Source organism: Doryrhamphus excisus, chromosome 14 (assembly GCF_030265055.1).
Source record: "Doryrhamphus excisus isolate RoL2022-K1 chromosome 14, RoL_Dexc_1.0, whole genome shotgun sequence".
In the NCBI taxonomy this organism is placed as follows: Eukaryota; Metazoa; Chordata; class Actinopteri; order Syngnathiformes; family Syngnathidae; genus Doryrhamphus; species Doryrhamphus excisus.
Genome location: NC_080479.1, coordinates 12,801,084 through 12,819,186, shown reverse-complemented (window position 1 = coordinate 12,819,186; position 18,103 = coordinate 12,801,084). Strand labels below are relative to the sequence as shown.

General features: G+C 44.0%; 1 protein-coding gene and 1 long non-coding RNA gene across 2 annotated transcripts; one reads left to right on the top strand and one right to left on the bottom strand.

The window, feature by feature from the left end:
- Positions 1–803: 803 nt before the first annotated feature.
- On the top strand, positions 804–12,281 carry LOC131102299 (uncharacterized). Its single transcript, XR_009119422.1, has 3 exons — positions 804–1,018; positions 1,127–1,204; positions 11,855–12,281. It is a non-coding gene; the product is annotated as an uncharacterized LOC131102299 (long non-coding RNA).
- On the bottom strand, positions 1,444–17,476 carry pals2b (protein associated with LIN7 2, MAGUK p55 family member b). Its single transcript, XM_058047787.1, has 14 exons — positions 17,340–17,476; positions 11,264–11,314; positions 9,880–10,136; positions 8,103–8,203; positions 7,577–7,729; positions 6,760–6,912; positions 6,429–6,656; positions 4,948–5,079; positions 4,779–4,875; positions 3,864–3,932; positions 3,629–3,790; positions 3,351–3,553; positions 2,531–2,659; positions 1,444–2,464 (listed from the first exon to the last, which is right to left on the bottom strand). Exons 3-14 carry the CDS (start codon positions 10,013–10,015, stop codon positions 2,288–2,290), a joined length of 1,740 nt encoding a protein of 579 aa, XP_057903770.1. The 5' UTR covers positions 10,016–10,136; positions 11,264–11,314; positions 17,340–17,476; the 3' UTR covers positions 1,444–2,287.
- Positions 17,477–18,103: the final 627 nt, after the last annotated feature.

Genomic DNA, 18,103 nt, shown 5'->3' with positions numbered 1-18,103 from the left:
TGTGAGAAAGTTTGTTGCGGGGGTCTTTATATATTGCTGATTTCTAATTAACTCACATCCACTTGCTCAGCTCCTTTTTTTTTTGGTGTTGTAAAGTTTGTAAAGCGTTTTGGTTTCTACTTATGTTTTCCTGTTTATTTTGTTGACAGTTATGCTTACAGAAGACAAGATATGCTGTAAAACCCTGTTAGGACACAATGTGAATACGTATCACTTAATATAGCTCTCTCTTTGGCTTGACTGTAAGTTACATTCATTAATAAAAAAAAATACAAAAAGAATGAAAGGTGTCTTTTCTTCTGAGGCTTTCTGTCATGTTTGCCAATTTTCATATTGGGGGGATTACAAAGTGGCAATAAATGTATTTTTTTTTAAAAGTCTGAATATTGAATGCTCCCAAAGTTGTAATATTAAATGAATACATTTTTAAAATTTGAGAAAGTCATATTAAATAATTATAGAATAATTATAATAATTATATAATATTAAATATTTAGAAAAAGTTAATATTAAAAGTCTGTAAAGTTACAACATTGAATCAATTTTTTTAAACACAAAAATTAATATTAAAGGCTCCCAAAAGTAGTAGTAATACATTTTAAAACAAAACAGCAGGCTTCACTACACATAAGACGAATCAGTGAAGAAGCTAACATTAATAATGTTGCTGTTAGCACTGGAGCTCACATGCCAGTGTCGCTAACGTTTGTGTTCTTAATGTTGCTAATTTAATGTGAATTTATTTATTTATTTATCCATTTATTTATTTAAGGGTTGCTAGATCTGCTAGATTTTCTTGACGGAAATCATGTGAATGGCATCTGCCTTTAAATGCCGATCAACTGTTGCGAGAACCATTGAAGCCAACGGCGACCCTTTCCTGCAGGGTAGTGTCTTACCTTAGCTAACGTCTTTGGCAGTGTCGTTCTCCCGCCTTCCCCTCGAAACAAAAGCAAACACTTCTGCCTTGTGGAACTTAACGACTGCTAACGCATGCCATCGAAACTATCTTACGGGGGTAAAAAGCTTTTAATACGACATTTGAAGAACAACACTTGACGGAATATGGTAAGTTTTGGAGGCTAATGTGGCTAACCCTGTATCCCTGTATGTGTGTGTGTGACAGTCGGCTAAGCTAATAACCCGAGGTGGGTCTCAGCTTGGAAGTCTCATTTTCTGGAAGTCTCACGAGTTGTCTTCAAAAGTAAGTCAATTTATTTTTGTTTATGTAAAGATTATTGTATGGGTTTTTTTTTTTCAAACGTAACAATCAGCCGTATTTATCAGATGTAAAAAACCCCTCCTAATATTCCGACTCTGTTGTCATAGTTAACCTGGTTGAAATTTCCCAAACTCATTACCCTAAATATGCTGGTCGTACCTTCGGCAGCCGCTAGAGGGCAGTACCTCCAGCTACTGTGCAGTTATTAAGACACAAGGTGTAGTATTTTTTTTTTACCAATTGTGAAACGCAATCACCTTTTATTTATTTTAAATTTGCAGATAAAAATGTAGAAACACATTTGGGTGATTTATGAAAACACTTCCAAACAGGCAGCAGGTTGTCTACAATGTGGCACCACCGGGATTTTAAAAAACAAAAAACAAACTAGTGTGAATAAATAAAGACATACACTTGAATGAAATGACATTTTCTTCTGCAGTCTAAACAGAGCTTTCCCCCTTAGCGCGTCCAAGTTGAAGTGAAGAATAGGCAGACGTGAGGACCTTTTTTTTGTGCAACGTTGTAGGAACATGTTGGCTTGGAAAAGGTTGTAGTCCAGACAAGCAGGCAGGATCGTTGGTGACAAAAGTACACTAAAAACAACATTTAACAAAAACTACAAAAAAAAAATCAACAGTGTTTGATCATGAACATTGAAATGTTCGCCATGTTTACATCCACGATGTTCTCTTCCTGTCATCTCCCTCGTTATATTAAAGCTAAGTCTCTAAATATGTCTATTGCCATCGCAGGCTAACAAAGATATTTAACTCACAAAAAGACCAAAGAACTACAATAAATAAATTATTTAAAAATTGCCCCCGATCTTTCATTTGTGCTGCAAATCCACATTGAATAGAAAGATCTTTGATAAAAAGTTATAAAATAAATAAGCGCTCTTTCCCTTTGACTTACAAATAGAAAAAAGCTGCAGGCGTGCAAGCTCCAGAGGATGGAGATCGAGACGATATAGCAGGAATATTTGTGTTATTTTACAGGAGTAGCTCTTGGTTTTTCCTCTTCGGCCCTTGCGGTTCGAGATGTGCACACACGAACGTGTTCTCAGTACACCCAGTTGACGGGGACCCACTGAGGTTCACCGCACAGTTTATCCACGGCGGCCTGTAACGTCTCGAAGGCTTTGTCCAGGTTGTCGTTGACGATGGTGAGGTCAAAGTAGTGGCCGTACGCCCTCTGGATGCGGGCGCTCTCGTCCACCGTCTTCCTCAGGTCCACATCCTGCCGACATGACATTCAAGGTGAATTTGTGATGATGAAAAGCGAGAATGGTGATTTCGGTGTTACCGTGAGCTGCTTGGTGGTGAGGCCGGCGTCCACCACGGCTTTGTGCATGGCCTTGAGCGTGTCAAAATCAGGCGCGGCGATGAACACCACGTAAGGCATGAACTCTGCCGTCTTTAGGACCTTTAGAGCCTGGAGGTGACACACAGGAAGTCGTCTTTATCAATAATGTAATGACATTCGCCCTAATATCAGTTGGTTGATATCGATCTCAGATTTTTTTCCCAATCATGCCAACCAATATGAAAAAAAAATGCTGTTCATTCCACCACAGGAGATATCGGTATCTGCATGGGCTGATATCGGAAATTGAGAGTTGGACGATATCGGCATATTGGTTTAGCCAAAAAAAGCCAATAATCGGACATCTTTACTCAGAACCAATGTTGTAATAGCATGTAGTATAACGTTCAATCATGCAGAGGTAGCTAAAATCATCCGATAATCCACATGTAGCTACTGCCATCTTGTGGACTTAATAAAAATGACATCAGGAGGTTGCCTACAGCCACAACTCAGAGCATATTTAAGCCATAAAACGGCCATAAGGTGGCAGAAGTGCATTCGATGAGAGCTCGGAGTGGATCTTTTGCATGTAAAAACACACCGGACATCAGGCAGGATGTTGGAACAAGATGGAGGAGTGTAGCATGCAGTAAGTTAGGCATTGTAGGGAAATTTTAACGCACAGTTCTTAATAGTTCATGTTATATTTGTAAATACATTATTTTGGTGAAAAACAACCTATTTTTGTATTGTTAGTTACATTGCCATGGTTACACAGAGTGTTACCAAGTGTAATGAGACTCAAGGTTCCCCCTACCTGTGGGTTGACATCCAGGATACACGTCCGCCCCGTGGCCACCACCTCGTGAATGGACTCTATCTTGGTACCGTACAGGTTGCCGTCATACTCGCCGTGCTCCAGGAAGCGGCCGGCCTTCACGTCCACCTCCATTTCCGTCCTGGAGGTGAAGTGGTAGGAGTTGCCGTCCAGCTCCTCGTCACGTGGCCGCCGGGACGTGTCTGTATCACACCACAGTGATCAATCACTCAAAAGCGTCAGCGTGACGTTGAGACACGGTAGTGCTGACGCCGTACATGGTATAGTGGTGCCGAAACGGCTGGGTTGGAGGACCATGAGTCGGTTCTTCAGGCTTCGTCGGCCCACTCCCTGAGCACCAATCAGAACGAGTGTCTTTCTCTGGAATGGGGGGACTTTTGCTACCTCCTCGTAGATCTGCAACTCGTGCCTGTCGAACTCTTATGCCAAAACATCCATCTTGTCAAGGTCAGTTTACAATTAGGGTATCGGCAAGGATCCCAAGAGTCTGACCTGCATTCTTGGCTGTCAGATACATCATCTTCTTCTTCTTCTTCCCAGCGATGGTGCCGCACAGGATGCCTGCAAAACAACACCCATCGCTTCAACGTTTCACGCAGCAGCAGAATGTAGCCACTAGAGGGCAGCGTTGCTACACCGTTACTACATGAACTACAAGTTCCTCAAGCCCAACCAGACACGCCAGATGGCCTGGTTCACTAATCCAACAGCCAAAGAGGCTATAGAAACCCTTTGGAAAATGGTGACCACAACATCAAGTAGGCCTGCACCTGCTAAAACGTCAGATAAAAAGGCAGAATTATGAGATAAGAGAGTCATTATAATGAAATAAGTCAAAATGATGAGATACAAACTGGGCATGTGCTGCCGCCTTCAATGAAACCACATAGCAGTTGGCACATGCCCAGTTTGTATCTCATCATTTCCACTTTTTTTGTCATTATTATTCATTTTTATCTTCTTATTTTGACTTTTTGTCACATAATTATGACTTTCCTATCTCATAACATATTTCATAATTCATCCATCCACTTTTTAAAAATAAAAAGTCAGGATTTTGAGGAAGAGAAGCGGAATTACGCGATAAAAGTCTAAATTCCGAGATTAAAAGTCATGATTATGAGAAAAAAAGTGGAAATTACGGAATAAAAACATGTCACGTGACACTATTTTTACTTTTTTGTCATATATCTCATAATTTGTACTTTTTATTTCATAATTGTGCCTTTTTTCCTTTCAGTGGTGGAAACAGGCTTCCTAACTTGTCATTTCGGAGTAGATTCATTTTTGTTAGCTGTACTCCATCACACTAGGAGAGGTGTTTCTAATATTTTGGTCACTCAAAATGAACAAAACACCACTAAATTGTTGATACATCGCAAGAAGAATGGCTTTGTGTGCTACTACCTGATCCATCAAAGTCCCGGGGAACAAAAGCTTTCCTCTTCTCCTCCAAGAACTGGCTGGGTATCAGTCCTGTGGCCCCGCCCACCACATGACACGCCTATGAGCGGTACGACATGATGCTCGTCACTTGGAATGTTTATCGTGTTTAAACGGATGGTGGAAACCTCACCTGCCACCAGTTGGGATCTTCTCTGTTGACAATCTGAAGGATGTCAGCTCTCTTGAAAGCCATGCCCGCTTCCCGACAAGGGATAAGGTTGTCGTTGGCCGGGTCGTAGTCAAAGTATGGCCGCACGTAGACCTGTTGAGAGACACATGGACAGATGTTGTGCTAATCGTCATTCATTCAAACGTGATCTATCGCGGAATCTAATCGAATAATTACAATGGTCTCTTTTATTGCAAATGCTGATCTAAAACTGGCCGGCACGGCGGTCTAGTGGTTAGCGCGCAGACCTCACAGCTAGGAGACCAGGGTTCAATTCCACCCTCGGCCATCTCTGTGTGGAGTTTGCATGTTCTCCCCGTGCATGTATGGGTTTCTGGTTTCCTCCCACATTCCAAAATCATGCTAGGTTAATTGGCCACTCCAATGAATGTGAGTGTGAATGGTTGTTTGTCTATATGTGCCCTGTGATTGGCTGGCCACCAGTCCAGGGTGTCGCCCAAAGAAAGCTGGGATAGGCTCCAGCACCCCTCGCTACCCTCGTGAGAATAAGCAGTATAAAATGAATGAATGTATGATCTAAAACTGGAGACTGTATTTCAGCTGTTTTGTAATTCTGTCTATTAAGGCAGTCGGCAGTTTTAATTCATAATTTCCGTGAGAAGCCATTGCATTGATTGTAATTGTCCAGGTTGGATGGTCGTGCATGAGCTAGACCGCTAGAGCGCCAGACCCCTCTATTCCGAGCGTGCCACCACCACTCACACAAGTCAAATGAATTGAACCTCAGACTTCAAGACCAGACCAAACCACTAACTGGTTCATTTTGAGTTGATCCATCGAGGGCAAAAGCTATTATTCGATTAATTAAAACAACAACCTTCAGATTAATCGACTAAAAAAAAATAATCCTTAGTTGCAGTCCTGGTGTCAAGTTGTTGATGTAAAGGAGGTGGCCAATCTCCAGCTCACATGCTGACACAGCGACAGAATCTCGTTCACACCCGTTATTTCCCCAGATCGCATCGTAGTGCACCCGCCACAGATGTTCACGCTGCGCCAACAGCCGGGGCTCTTGCCATTTGCCAGGAAGCGTAAGTCCTCTGTCTGATTGAATTAAACAAGCAGCCAGAGGAAGCGGTAAAACCAGCCAATAAAAAAAAGGGAGAAAATACACTGCCTGAAGCCGCAGAGCAAGATGTGATTCTGCATCGTCTCTCATTCCCTTTTGTGCGCTTCACTGAGTCTGTGTGTGTGTGTGTGTGTTTACAGCTCCCAATGTCTTGAAGAATTGCCGAGCATCAATAAAACAATATATTAGAAGACTAGCGAGGGAGCATTCCAGGATGTGACCTAGATAGCATGTGGAGTGTTATTAATAGGGTTGACATTCCAGCATAAGGGATTGTGGGAATGCAGGACACCAGCCTTGTACCACTGGCCAACATCTGCCTTTCATTACATCAGCATTCGCCTGTGTGTACCTGCGGGGGTGCAGGGGCGTCGCGGTAGCTCGGGAGTATTTTGAGGGTGATCCCCCCGCTGCAGTCCTTCAGCATTTCCTGCAGCTCGGTGGGATTGTTGCCCACGTCCTTGCCGTTCACTTCCTTGATGATGTCGCCGACGTGAAGTAGCCCCTGCCTGTCAATCATGCCGCCGTGGAGAATTCGGGCGATGACCAAGTCGTCTTTCTCCACGCGAAAGGTTACGCCCTGAAGGGGAGGGGGGGTGGAGGAGTAGGGAGGTGGGAATTGACCTTTGCTCACACAACTCTTAAAAGATTTAGTCTACACGAACGAATGCGGACACACTCACCAGAGGCTCCCCGGCCTTCTTTCGGATGCCGATCATGCGCACGGCATCCGCCTGCATCAGCGCGCTGTTCACTGCTGCGTCATTGGTCATCTCGGCCGGGGGCGGGACTTCGTAGCACTTGGAGGCCACCATGTCATGTGCCTCGAGAAGAGACTGAGGAGAAAAAGGAAGATTATGTAACGTTATGCAACCTGTTAAGACATTTCAGTGTTTTTGGACAGAGCATTAAGATTCACAAGCTGCTGTTATTTATTTAGTATTTACACCACTGCTGCAACAACCAAAAAAATCTTAAGACTAAGGTGAGGAGCCTCTTTAAGTCAACAGAAGCAACTAAAAACGTGAACACATTCTCATCACTTTGGAAAAGCTAATCATGGAATGGCTAAAAGCCCAAATATGGATTATGAGTACATTAATCCAGTCCAGGGTGTACCCAGCTTCTCGGCTGAATTCAACTGGGATAGGCTCCAGCATAGACCCTAGTGAGGATAAAAGCGGCATAAAAAATGGATGGATTTAACATCCACTATCCACACCTAGACCAGCTCCATTTGTGTTAGCAACACGGTCTGAGAGTAAGTGGTGAAAAAGTCACGCGTGTAACACTAGTATGATTTATACAAGACTTCCTGCTCTCACGCTCCCTCACTAGGTCAGCAGGGTCTTATCTTGCGGGTTATGTAACAAACATCTCTGATTGGCGTTGGTGGCTTAGTTTGCCTCACACGTCGCGCTCTTATTGGTCAAGTCAGTGCAGAGGGAGCGCCTGGTAAAACGTGGCTAGCATCCCAAACATCATTAATGACGAGCTCACCTGGAAGTGCGGCTCCTGCAGGATCTTGGACAGTTCGGCCGCGCTGTCGTCTTTGACTTTGAGGCTGCTGATATCGCCCAGGATCTCCGTCACCAGCTCCATGTTGTTGTCCTGCACGGCCTCCAGCTTCACCTCCTCCAGCTGTTCATGAGCCTGGGAGAGACGCACACACGCTCAGGGAGGGTGGCTTTGCCTCATGGGTCGTGGCTTTTTTTTTTTGTAATTGTCTTGGCATGCTGCCTACTATGTGCAAATGTGAAGTAGTGCCTGAAGCGTATGCTTTTGCTCAGTGAATGTGTTAAAGTTCCAAGTCGACAATGAGTTTGTGCGCATTGGAGCTGCAGTGCATACACAATCAGCCAACAGATGCAGAGTGGCGGCGTGTGTGGGCTTGTTTCAGTCTCCAAGCACGGAGCATTTAGTTGATTAAAGCCTTGCGCTACTTCAAGCCGGGAGGCAGACGAGCTTCTGGTTCCTCACCTTCACCTACTACATGTGTGTGCTACCTTAACCAGGGCCAGCGTACAATGGGACTTTCCATGATGCCGCGCAGGAAGAGCAGGTCGATGTCTTTGGCGCCCCCGGTGGTGGGAAGCTCACTTAGATTGTCTGACACCTGCTGCACGGCTGAGATAGAAGACAAAGAAGCAAACAAAGCATCGTTCACAAACTATTGGAAATCACTAAACTCTTAAGTAGTACACTAATTCTCTCTAACAAATTGCGGTGGTTGTTCAGAATTGTTGCCTGTCCAAGCAAGTGCATTTAAAGACCGTTCCGGCCCAGAGAATGTGTGTACACCTCTGTGCCTTTGCGGTATGATGGTATGTGGGTGGTAAATATGTCCATTCAAGTCAGACTGCACAAACCTGCTCCCCTTGGACACATTCTAGGAACTAGACCGGGCATGATAAAACTCAAATGATTCCAGTTGGTGACAGAGCGTTGAGAATCATCTCATGAAGTTACCAAACCAGTTAAGGACACAACTGCATTGAATTCATTGATAAAATACTAATTATTGTTTATAGACGCTGTTAATTACCAGTATGTTGATAATAATCTGGTTCTGGTCAGCATAATTGACATGTCTGTTGTCATTGGTCAGGTTTCTCCATTTTCAAAGCACCAACTGGCAAAAAGTTGACGTAAAAAGACTCTCTTACATTAGCTTAGTTTAGCAGAGCATGCTGTATGAGTGTGTCTACATCGTGTTGTGTTTCACCGCTTGTTAACGGGCGCTGACGTTGTGCAAGTTGTCAGTGAAATGAGGACATGTTTATTCTTGCTCCCAGCTCGTCTAAACCGTCCGTAAACATTCTCAACGCACACAACACACTTCCGGCCTTTAAAATATCTTATAAAGCGACTGGAATTGTATCGGTGACTACGTCTTCCTTAACCACAAGCATTGGTATTCCAGTTGGTTTGTAGCAATGTGTGCAGAGGCTGACAGGCTATTAGAAAAGTTAGCCAAGCTACACCCCGTTACACAAATACTGGGCAAAAGTAGTCAATGCGACCCGCTTTTAGTCTTGTTTTAGCTGTGTATTAATGAATGAATGTTGTATTTTAATGTATCTTTTACTCAGTTTACTTGCTTTTATTCAACTCCATTCTTCCGTAAAGTGTCTTTGAGTATTTTGAAAAGCGCTATACAAATAAAATGTATTATTATTATTATGACATATTGCATTGATCAATGGAAGGATTTTTGCATTTAACGGATGGACATTTTATTCAGAAAAACTGAATTTGGGAAGAAATATAACATATTTCATATGGCTCTAAGTTTGCATCACCATTGCTTCCAGCTTTCTGGGAACAATATTGCTGATAGAGCATGGTCTTCAAGGCATGCTGTGGAGGTTTGTGTGGAAGAACTAAACCACACTGACATTAAACACCTTTGGAATGAAGACTAGAACAAAGATTGCAAGCCAACCCCTCACAAATGCACACAATCTTCCACAGACATACTAAAATCTTGTTGATCTTCCTAAAACAGCACAAAGGGGAGGATTGACTCCATACTTTTTCCATTTTCGCCTCCTGTAGTAGCCAGGTATCTTAGTATTGCTGTGCATATAGTGTGTTTAGTGAATACCAATGTGGATGCTCATAAGAATTCCTAAGGCAATGTGAGAAAAATCCCAGCAGAACAGACCTACAAACGTGTACGTTGCTCTGGTTGAGCTCCAAATGTGATCAGATCAGAGCCAAGCACACATGTAACATCGCAGGTACATGCCAGATGAACTTTCTGGAGAGCAAAAAAACAAATGGCTCCAGGCCTTCCTCACCTCCAGATGTGTCTGCTCCCTGGTTGGCCTGGACGGCCGCAGGAGGCGCCTCCACTCCAGGCTGCCCCAGGGGCGTCCCCTCTTGCGGCGCCTCCTCCTTCCGCGCCGCATTGGCATCCTCCATGGCCGTGACCATCGCCGAGGCCTCCTCCTTCTTCCTCCCCGCTGCCACAAGTATGCAAACCGGTCCAACCACCCGCAGTTGTGCAACTACTGTAGTCTGTTCTCTGGTCCGGTTGTCCGGAACTGCTCAGCCTCTACGCTCAGAAAAGAGTGAGGACAGCAACATTAGAGCAAGGTTAAGATGGGAGGCTATCAAGAGATGTTTTGTGACTGTAACTTGTGAGAGACATGCATGGAAGCTGGATGGCATACACAGATGTGCTCCTGTGTTCATCCCTCCTCCTTTGTGGCTTTAATACTCTGCCCTCCCCCCCCCCCCCCCCCCCCCCCACACACACACACCCTAGCCGCCCTCTCTACGCACTTATAATCCCACAATCCTCTGCTGCCGCAGAGGGCTTGCGTGTGTAGTACCCCTTCTTTTGTTTGCCCCCACGACCCCACCCAAAGTTCAAGTGCTGTGCCCACACACACACACACACACACACGTCGATAGGTTATTATGTAAGTCAACTTACATAAGTGTGGGCTTGACCCTACATTCTCAGTCTCTTCCTTCTTGGAAGATCCCCCCCCTTATGTATAATATATATATTTCATATAAAAGGTGAATATTTTGCTAATACTTATAAGTAAGTATCTAAAATATTTTATTTTTCAGATATTCAAAAATTCTAAATTTATATAATAAATTAAATTAATGTAAATTACATAAGTACTGACCAGGTCATTCCAGTGCAGCCCAGTTTAATATGAAGCATTAAAAAAAAACAGGCTCCACCTCTTGAACGTCCATGAAGCGCCGCCCACACTGACACAGCTGTACATGAGGCGTTAATCCGACCGACCGGCCGGCCCCGCCTCTCCCTCAATTTGACCAGTCCCTCCATCCCCCAACCTGGGACGGTGGATTTTAATCCGCCCACAAAAGCACAGGATTACAAATGTGCCTTTGCTCGCTATGTTGAATGGACAACACGGCTAACAGTGTTGCTGTGTGTTGACTTCAACATCAGAATAAAAGGGCCTATGCTGCTAAAAGGAAAACAAACTAAATATTCATTTGCACTCCATTCTCACAGGCAGACCCCAAGCACACGTTATAGCTAATACACACACTGAATGCTAAATAAATCTGCCAGGCAGTTCTCCCACTGAACCCATAAAGCTATGTCAGCATGTAGAAACATTTTCCTGAAAATCTCCCGTGTGTGTAGTAGTAGTAGTAGAAAAGCAGACGCGCTGAGGAAGTCCTATTTACCTTTTTCCACTCGGTTGTAGAACAGCGTCGGCCTTCCTGGCTGCCTGACTCCTGCACACAGAAGTGGAAGGAGAGAATGTTTGGTAATCATACTTAAGAGCCATCAATATTCCCTTCTACAAGAACCCATAAAATCTCATTTCCCTTTCTCCTCACATCAACTTGGTTACTTTGCCCAGTGGAGAAGTCATTCATCTGCATGTCTCTCTGTCGCAAGACACGCAGTCATCCAGAGTGATTCATTTTCCACGCCTTTTAGACCATCCTGCATCATAATCTGGCGAGGTACTAAAGATGTAGTTGAGGATTTCGGCGTGAGCAGCAGCAATGCGAACAAGCATGTACAAAAAATGCGTACACATTGGCAGGTATGTATTAGGATCTACTGCAGCTGCAACTAAAATAATTACTTTGAAAGCCCTCATGGGATTGCTATTCCTACTTTTACCAGCCCTGAACATTGTTCTGATCGCCTTTTGGCCTTAAGCAGCTCCGTAGTGTAGGTCAAGTGGAGCCATTCTACACTTTCCAAGCTTAAATGTGATTACTTCCCACAGATGAAGTCCACTCATCACCCGCTCTCTCTTCTAGCTGCACCACACTGCTGTCCCCTCCCATTGAAGATAATTACTCCTTCACTGAGTATCACTGCGAGGGACAGAGTGAGAGGTCGATTCATTACGCAACAATCAGGCTCGCCACACTCACTGGAAGTGAAAGATATCCCCTGGAAGAATGTTAATGGGGGGGGGGAGGCACTGGGGGGCAATTCTTTGCCAAGTCACCCGCACGGAAGCATGCAGCGGGGACAAGCAAAAAAAAAAAAAGTCAGACAATAAAGAGGAGCTCACAAAGGAGATGAAAACGCTGAAGAAAAGGATAAGGAGGGTTGCAACCTGATGTGACAGGAATGCAGGAAATGTTTGGGGGAGTTGCATTTATCTAAAAATACGAAAGGAAAAGGGGAATGGGAAAAGCTTTAAAAAGTCTTGTGAGAATGACTCAAGAGAAGACCATAATGAGATGCTTGTTTTCTCTGAAAATAATAATAATAAAATGATCAGATCCACGGTCCAATGGCTGAGCTGTCATCGAACTGTAGTTACTGTAATTTCCGGTGTTTAAGATGCACCAGTGTTTACACCGCGCCCGCTGAATTTAGAGAAAAAACAGATTCGTATATACTGTATGTAAGCCACACATGTCCACGTCATAAAATGGCATACTGTGGTGCGCACAAGTCCTATAAGGCAAATCACGATGAGCTTGTTAATCTATCAGAAATTGCAGAAGGTTATTACTAACTATAGTAACTGACTCACAGTGTCATCTTAGGGAGAAAAAAAATGCTAAAATCATCACACAGCAACTTAACACTTAAAGGTTGGTACGAAATATACAATTCAAGTACCGATATGAGTTTAGACTAAAAAACAGCTGTTTTAATGATGTCCCATCATGCATTTCTTCCCAGCAAAGCAGTTCATTGGCTATGGCTGCCAGGGCGCTGCAATAATTCATTCAGCTGCCTCTGCCCATCAGAGGGAGCCTCCCCTGGTGGACAGACAAGGGGTTCCTAGTCAGACTAGTGTTTGTCCCACCTAGTATGAACCTAAAGTTCATAGTCAAGTTCATAGTCTTGTTGTGTTTGATTCAATTCCCTGAGAATACAAAGGATGGATTTAGCATATTCACAGGCTTATTATCTTTGTGTTTTAGGCAAACAAGATTTGCACACACATCCGCTTTGACATTGGAAAACAGTGATTAACATTTTTGTCTCTTTTCTGAAATGTTGCGGACTAAACTACTAACTGTTTGCGTTTGGTTCATGTTGATTTGGACCATCCAGGACCTAACCAAGGGGTCGGCAACCTTTAGCATCATAACCGGTCGTTGCAGACCCCTGGGTTATACTGAATATATCTGCCATTATATCACCGTATCATTTCCAGGACAATATAGCTAGGTAATGTAGCTCATATATGTCTGTATGTGCCCTGTGATTGGCCGGCGACCCCACTAGCTGTGGGGATCTGTCGCAGTGTTAACAGTGGTACCAGTCTTAGAAACATTAATATTTTCCCATAATGGTTTAGGGTTAGTGTAATGTGCAACTTCACATGTGACAATGGTTTAAATTTCATATGACAGCGGCACGGCGTTTGAGTGGTTAGCGCGCAGACCTCACAGCTAGGAGACCAGGGTTCAATTCCACCCTCGGCCATCTCTGTGTGGAGTTTGCATGTTCTCCCCGTGCAAGTGTGGATTTTCTCCGGGTACTCCGGTTTCCTCCCCACATTCCAAAAACATGCTAGGTTAATTGGCGACTCCAAATTGTCCATAGGTATGAATGTGAGTGTGAATGGTTGTTTGTCTATATGTGCCCTGTGATTGACTGGCCACCAGTCCAGGGTGTACTCCGCCTCTCGCCCAAAGACAGCTGGGATAGGCTCCAGCACCCCTGCGACCCTCGTGAGGAAAAGCGGCAGAAAATGAATGAATGAGTTTAATATGACCTGCAGGGCCATGTTTTCCTTAAAGGAAGTTACACAGTAAAACAAAAGCGTGTGTTGCTTCTAAAAACAAAGAGAAACAGGTGACTGTGCTTGTTATATCAACAGAGCACAGATCAGATTATTTATATCAACATTCCAAGAGCTTTTGGTTGCATCATATTATCATAAAGGTTAAGCTGATGATGCACGAGACTGCCTCTTCGTCTTGTCACAACCTCATCCCATACAGTGGCCTTTTAACAGGAAGTGGTCACCATCCAGCCTAGCTGCCATTGGCCAGCCCGGAGGGAAGGACAGACGAGCCAAAAAAAGCGTCCGGCTGCCAAGCAGGCAGATGATGGATAGCTCATGGATGAGGGATTATAGAGGATCAGAGGGCTGTTTTTTTTTTTTTTACTTATGTGCCACATGTAAATTTTAAAAGCAGCGATCAACATCACCGGGTCGTCGCTGTTCTAATTCCCCCTGCTCCAGTCACGCTAGCAGGGAATCTCTCTCCTGAGTCCACATCTCAGTCTCATGAAGTTGATATTCTCTTTACCCCATGTGTGGCACCACAGAGCTTGGGGGGGGGGGGGGGGGGGGCATACTCTCAAAGCAGCTGTCACTACCGCTTCCTCACAATGACCTGACAATCACAAAGGAGGCCTGGGAGATCCATGCTGCCTCTGAGCCCAGATGTCGCTGGAGGGGTTCGGCCCAGGAGGAGCAATTATAAACTTGGCCGTGAAGAGTGAGGCACACCTTCATGCACATTTACATAAGCAGGGTGAGAAGGTGTTGACCGTGTTGCTTCATTTTCTTTACATACGAATATATATCAGCCACATCAATCCCCCGAGCGTTATCGCCTGTGGAAAGGCAGAATTGTGATACCGCTCTTGGATTAGACGGTGAAGGTGTACTCAATATAACTTTTGACACTAACTCCTCCCCGCCTCTTCCATCCAGACCAAGCCTATGTAGGTCACTCCATGAGTTCAACGCAGCCGCACAATAAGAGGATTATGCCGCCGCCCATAAAATGGCCGACTAAGCAAATGACGATCAGAATTATATGAATCATAACCGTGCTTTAACCAGTCATGTGTGCCTTATGTTATTTAATGGGAATTCATAGAAAAAGTTGTGCAATTAGTAACAAAAATGAGGACAACACACTTTGATTAATGAATCTTATGTACGTCTAATATAATTCCTTAGTTCATCTAAATAATTCTAGTGTTTTCACGGTGTGGAGTGTATCTCTGCAGTGCTTTGGATTTGTCTCCAAAGCTCACTCCGGCATACTAATGCTCCTGTTGATCGGTTTTTGAACGTTTCTGTGATGTCAGTTGATGCATCAGTGCTCCTTCGTCAACATAACTAAAAATGACCCAATTCTCCTTGTTCATGTTGGAGCCGGTGGAGAGCGTGTGCTCTGCCATGCAGCTCCGAAGGATTTCATCACATGACAGTCCACTACTACTTTGGCACGGAATCCACACCGCTCAGCCTTCTCGTCAGGTTGTACACGTCCAATTCAGAATGAGCCTCAAGACGCATGTTACAGCTATGTTTCTTAGTGGATGTATGTGTTTTTTTTCTTCTTTGTTTGTTTGCCCACAGTATCCTTTTAAGGGAACATCTATGAATCCTGGCGAATCAGCACAATAGGCTGCAGTCTGGTCTTATCGTGTCACTTGATAAATTCACTCTCAGTGTGGCTTCCTCTTTCACTCGTGTTTACCAGCAGCAGTCCATGATAACCGCTTGCGAGGCAATGATGTGTTAACAGCAGCATCGGGGAGGGAGGAACGGGGCAGGAATGACTGATGATGCATCTTTGAATGCATCTTCGATCTATGGACTGGTTTAGCTCTGTATTAATAATGAAACTGCAGGAGCTGCACGGTGATGTCGGGTTGTTTTGATTTTTTTTTTTAATCTAGAATGATGCTAAACCATTTCACTTTTCATTGGTCGATTTTGAATTACCCAAGGATCTTTTTCTCCTAGTTCTTATTGTTTTTCCACTTCCGAGCCCATCCTGATATCTCAATTCGGATATCTCCCGATACTATGATTGTAGTTTCTACAGGATGTTCGACTTGTGTGAGTGTTGTTGAGACTCTTTTGGCTACCTTTAGCTGATATTCTTCGAGCTGCATTTGCTGCCAACACTAAAGCTCATGCATGGCCTTAGGCCACCACTTCATAATACAACAATGAAATGGTTCACGCTTTATTGATAAATGATACCATTCATTTTGCTATAATGAAATATGGCGGAAGGCAAATCAATTGTCAGCACTCAAGAGATTTTTGCATCTATATAGACTGGACTACACTCCAAGTGCAGGCATTGTAATAATGACTTTTTGCATCATTTTGAGTCTTTATTTTCATTTTATGTCAAGCAAAGTTATGGCCTTTAATAATAGCGACAACACACCCAGCATTCTGGGAGGAAATCAGGGAATCTTACCGTGCTTAAGGCTGGATAACTAGTCATACAAACTGTACTTGGTGCGCCCAAGCATGATGGGAGTTTTTGCAGCATCCACTAGAGTCACAATACTGACCAATTACTCCCACTTTTCCCAATTGGTTTTCCTTCATCCTGTTGGTAGCAGCAAATCCACAAAAATGCAGACGTCTGCCTCATCCCACCCCTGTAGAACAATAAAGGTCATGCCGGATCCTGGCACAGGTCATTATGGCCCCTGCCTTGAGACTCGTATACGCTAATGCAGTCTACTCTCCTTCCTCCACTCTATTAGATTCAACTCATCTGATTAGGCTCTTATAAGATCGAAGGGAATACGAGAAGACACATAAATTTGTGTTTCCAAGCAGCAGCCCCTCACCCCCCCTCTTCCCCCTGAGTCTGGTGAGGCGGCCCATCCCGGGAAGGATCCCCCCGGATGTTGGTATGTAAATGGACTTCCCCCGTCACGTGAGGCCACGGTGAACGGCTTAGAAAGGTTACCAAATGGCCCTTTGCCCCGCAGTGGACCATTTGCTGATATGAATTAGTTCTGACATCATGTTGTCAATTATTATGCGATGGCCTTTTCAGGGGAGAGTAAAAATCAATAGGAGCATCCGCTTGTCCACTGTGGGCATTCAGTGAACCATTCAATATGGACATAGTTGATAAAGTTTTCACAGGTAATAATGACGAAAAAGTGCACTTGTTAGGTACAACATGTTGTGTATTTTTGATAGGAATATTATAGTATTCCTCCTCAGTGCCTCATCCCGGTGTCCATACAGCTGTACGTTCGCACCAATCTCGCCACATATGCGGCCATGTTTAGTTTTTTTTGTGGGGTTCCCCATCCCACATCTTTCATGTTATGTCCACACTTCCATCGGGGACACATTGGCCGTGTGCAGGAAGGAAGAGACACACGTCCATGTCCACAATAGAACACACAACTGACAGCTGCTCACGCGACCAACCCCCTCAACCGCCTCAAACTCCACTCACACGACAAAGTGTTTCTCTTTGCATCCTAAATACAACGGGACAAGTCGCTAAAATGAAGCAGGGAACGAAAGCCGTGTCTTACCTTTACCGCGCGGTGGGTGTCCAAACGTCCCGGTTGGACATTCAAAGACAATCAGACCCCCCCTCGGTCGTCTCTGTCCTGGTCCCGCAACAGACTGCCAAGCGAACACGGTGCCAATCACGCACGTAGGCGCCGCCTCCCGCGTGACGTCACACTAAAACCGACCAATTGCAGCGATGGATTAAGCTACACTTTGTAAACACACACACACACTCGGTCTCTTGTTCATTCAACACGTTTATGCGTGATAATTTCACTTCACAGATGAGCAGTACAGTAAGATTTATGATCCATAAATATATAAATTGATAAATGAAAAATCACAAGACAAAGAGACAACCATACTTCCACTTTAAATAATCTAGTCTCCAATTGGCAAGATCGAAAACATACAAAATACCTCTCTGTTAAATGAACTGAACCATAATCATAATATGTTTAATTATTAATTAATTTAGCATTATTGTCTCCTAGACAATTTAATTGTCTGCGACCTCATTGTTCATGGGGGTCATCTACACATCTCTTACTAAACCCCGATAAAGGTACAAAATATCCCCAAACTCTCAGTAAACATTTTAACCTGGCTAAGCAATTGTAATGTAATTGCAATAACAGTTGTAGAAACGGCATTCATTCACTTCCAAAGTAGCAGCTACTAATTATATGGCCACAGGAGGGCGCTATATAACCAAATTGGAGTCTAACGGTAATGCTGGCAAAACGAGCCTACTGTACAAAGTAGGTGATAGTTTAAAAACCAC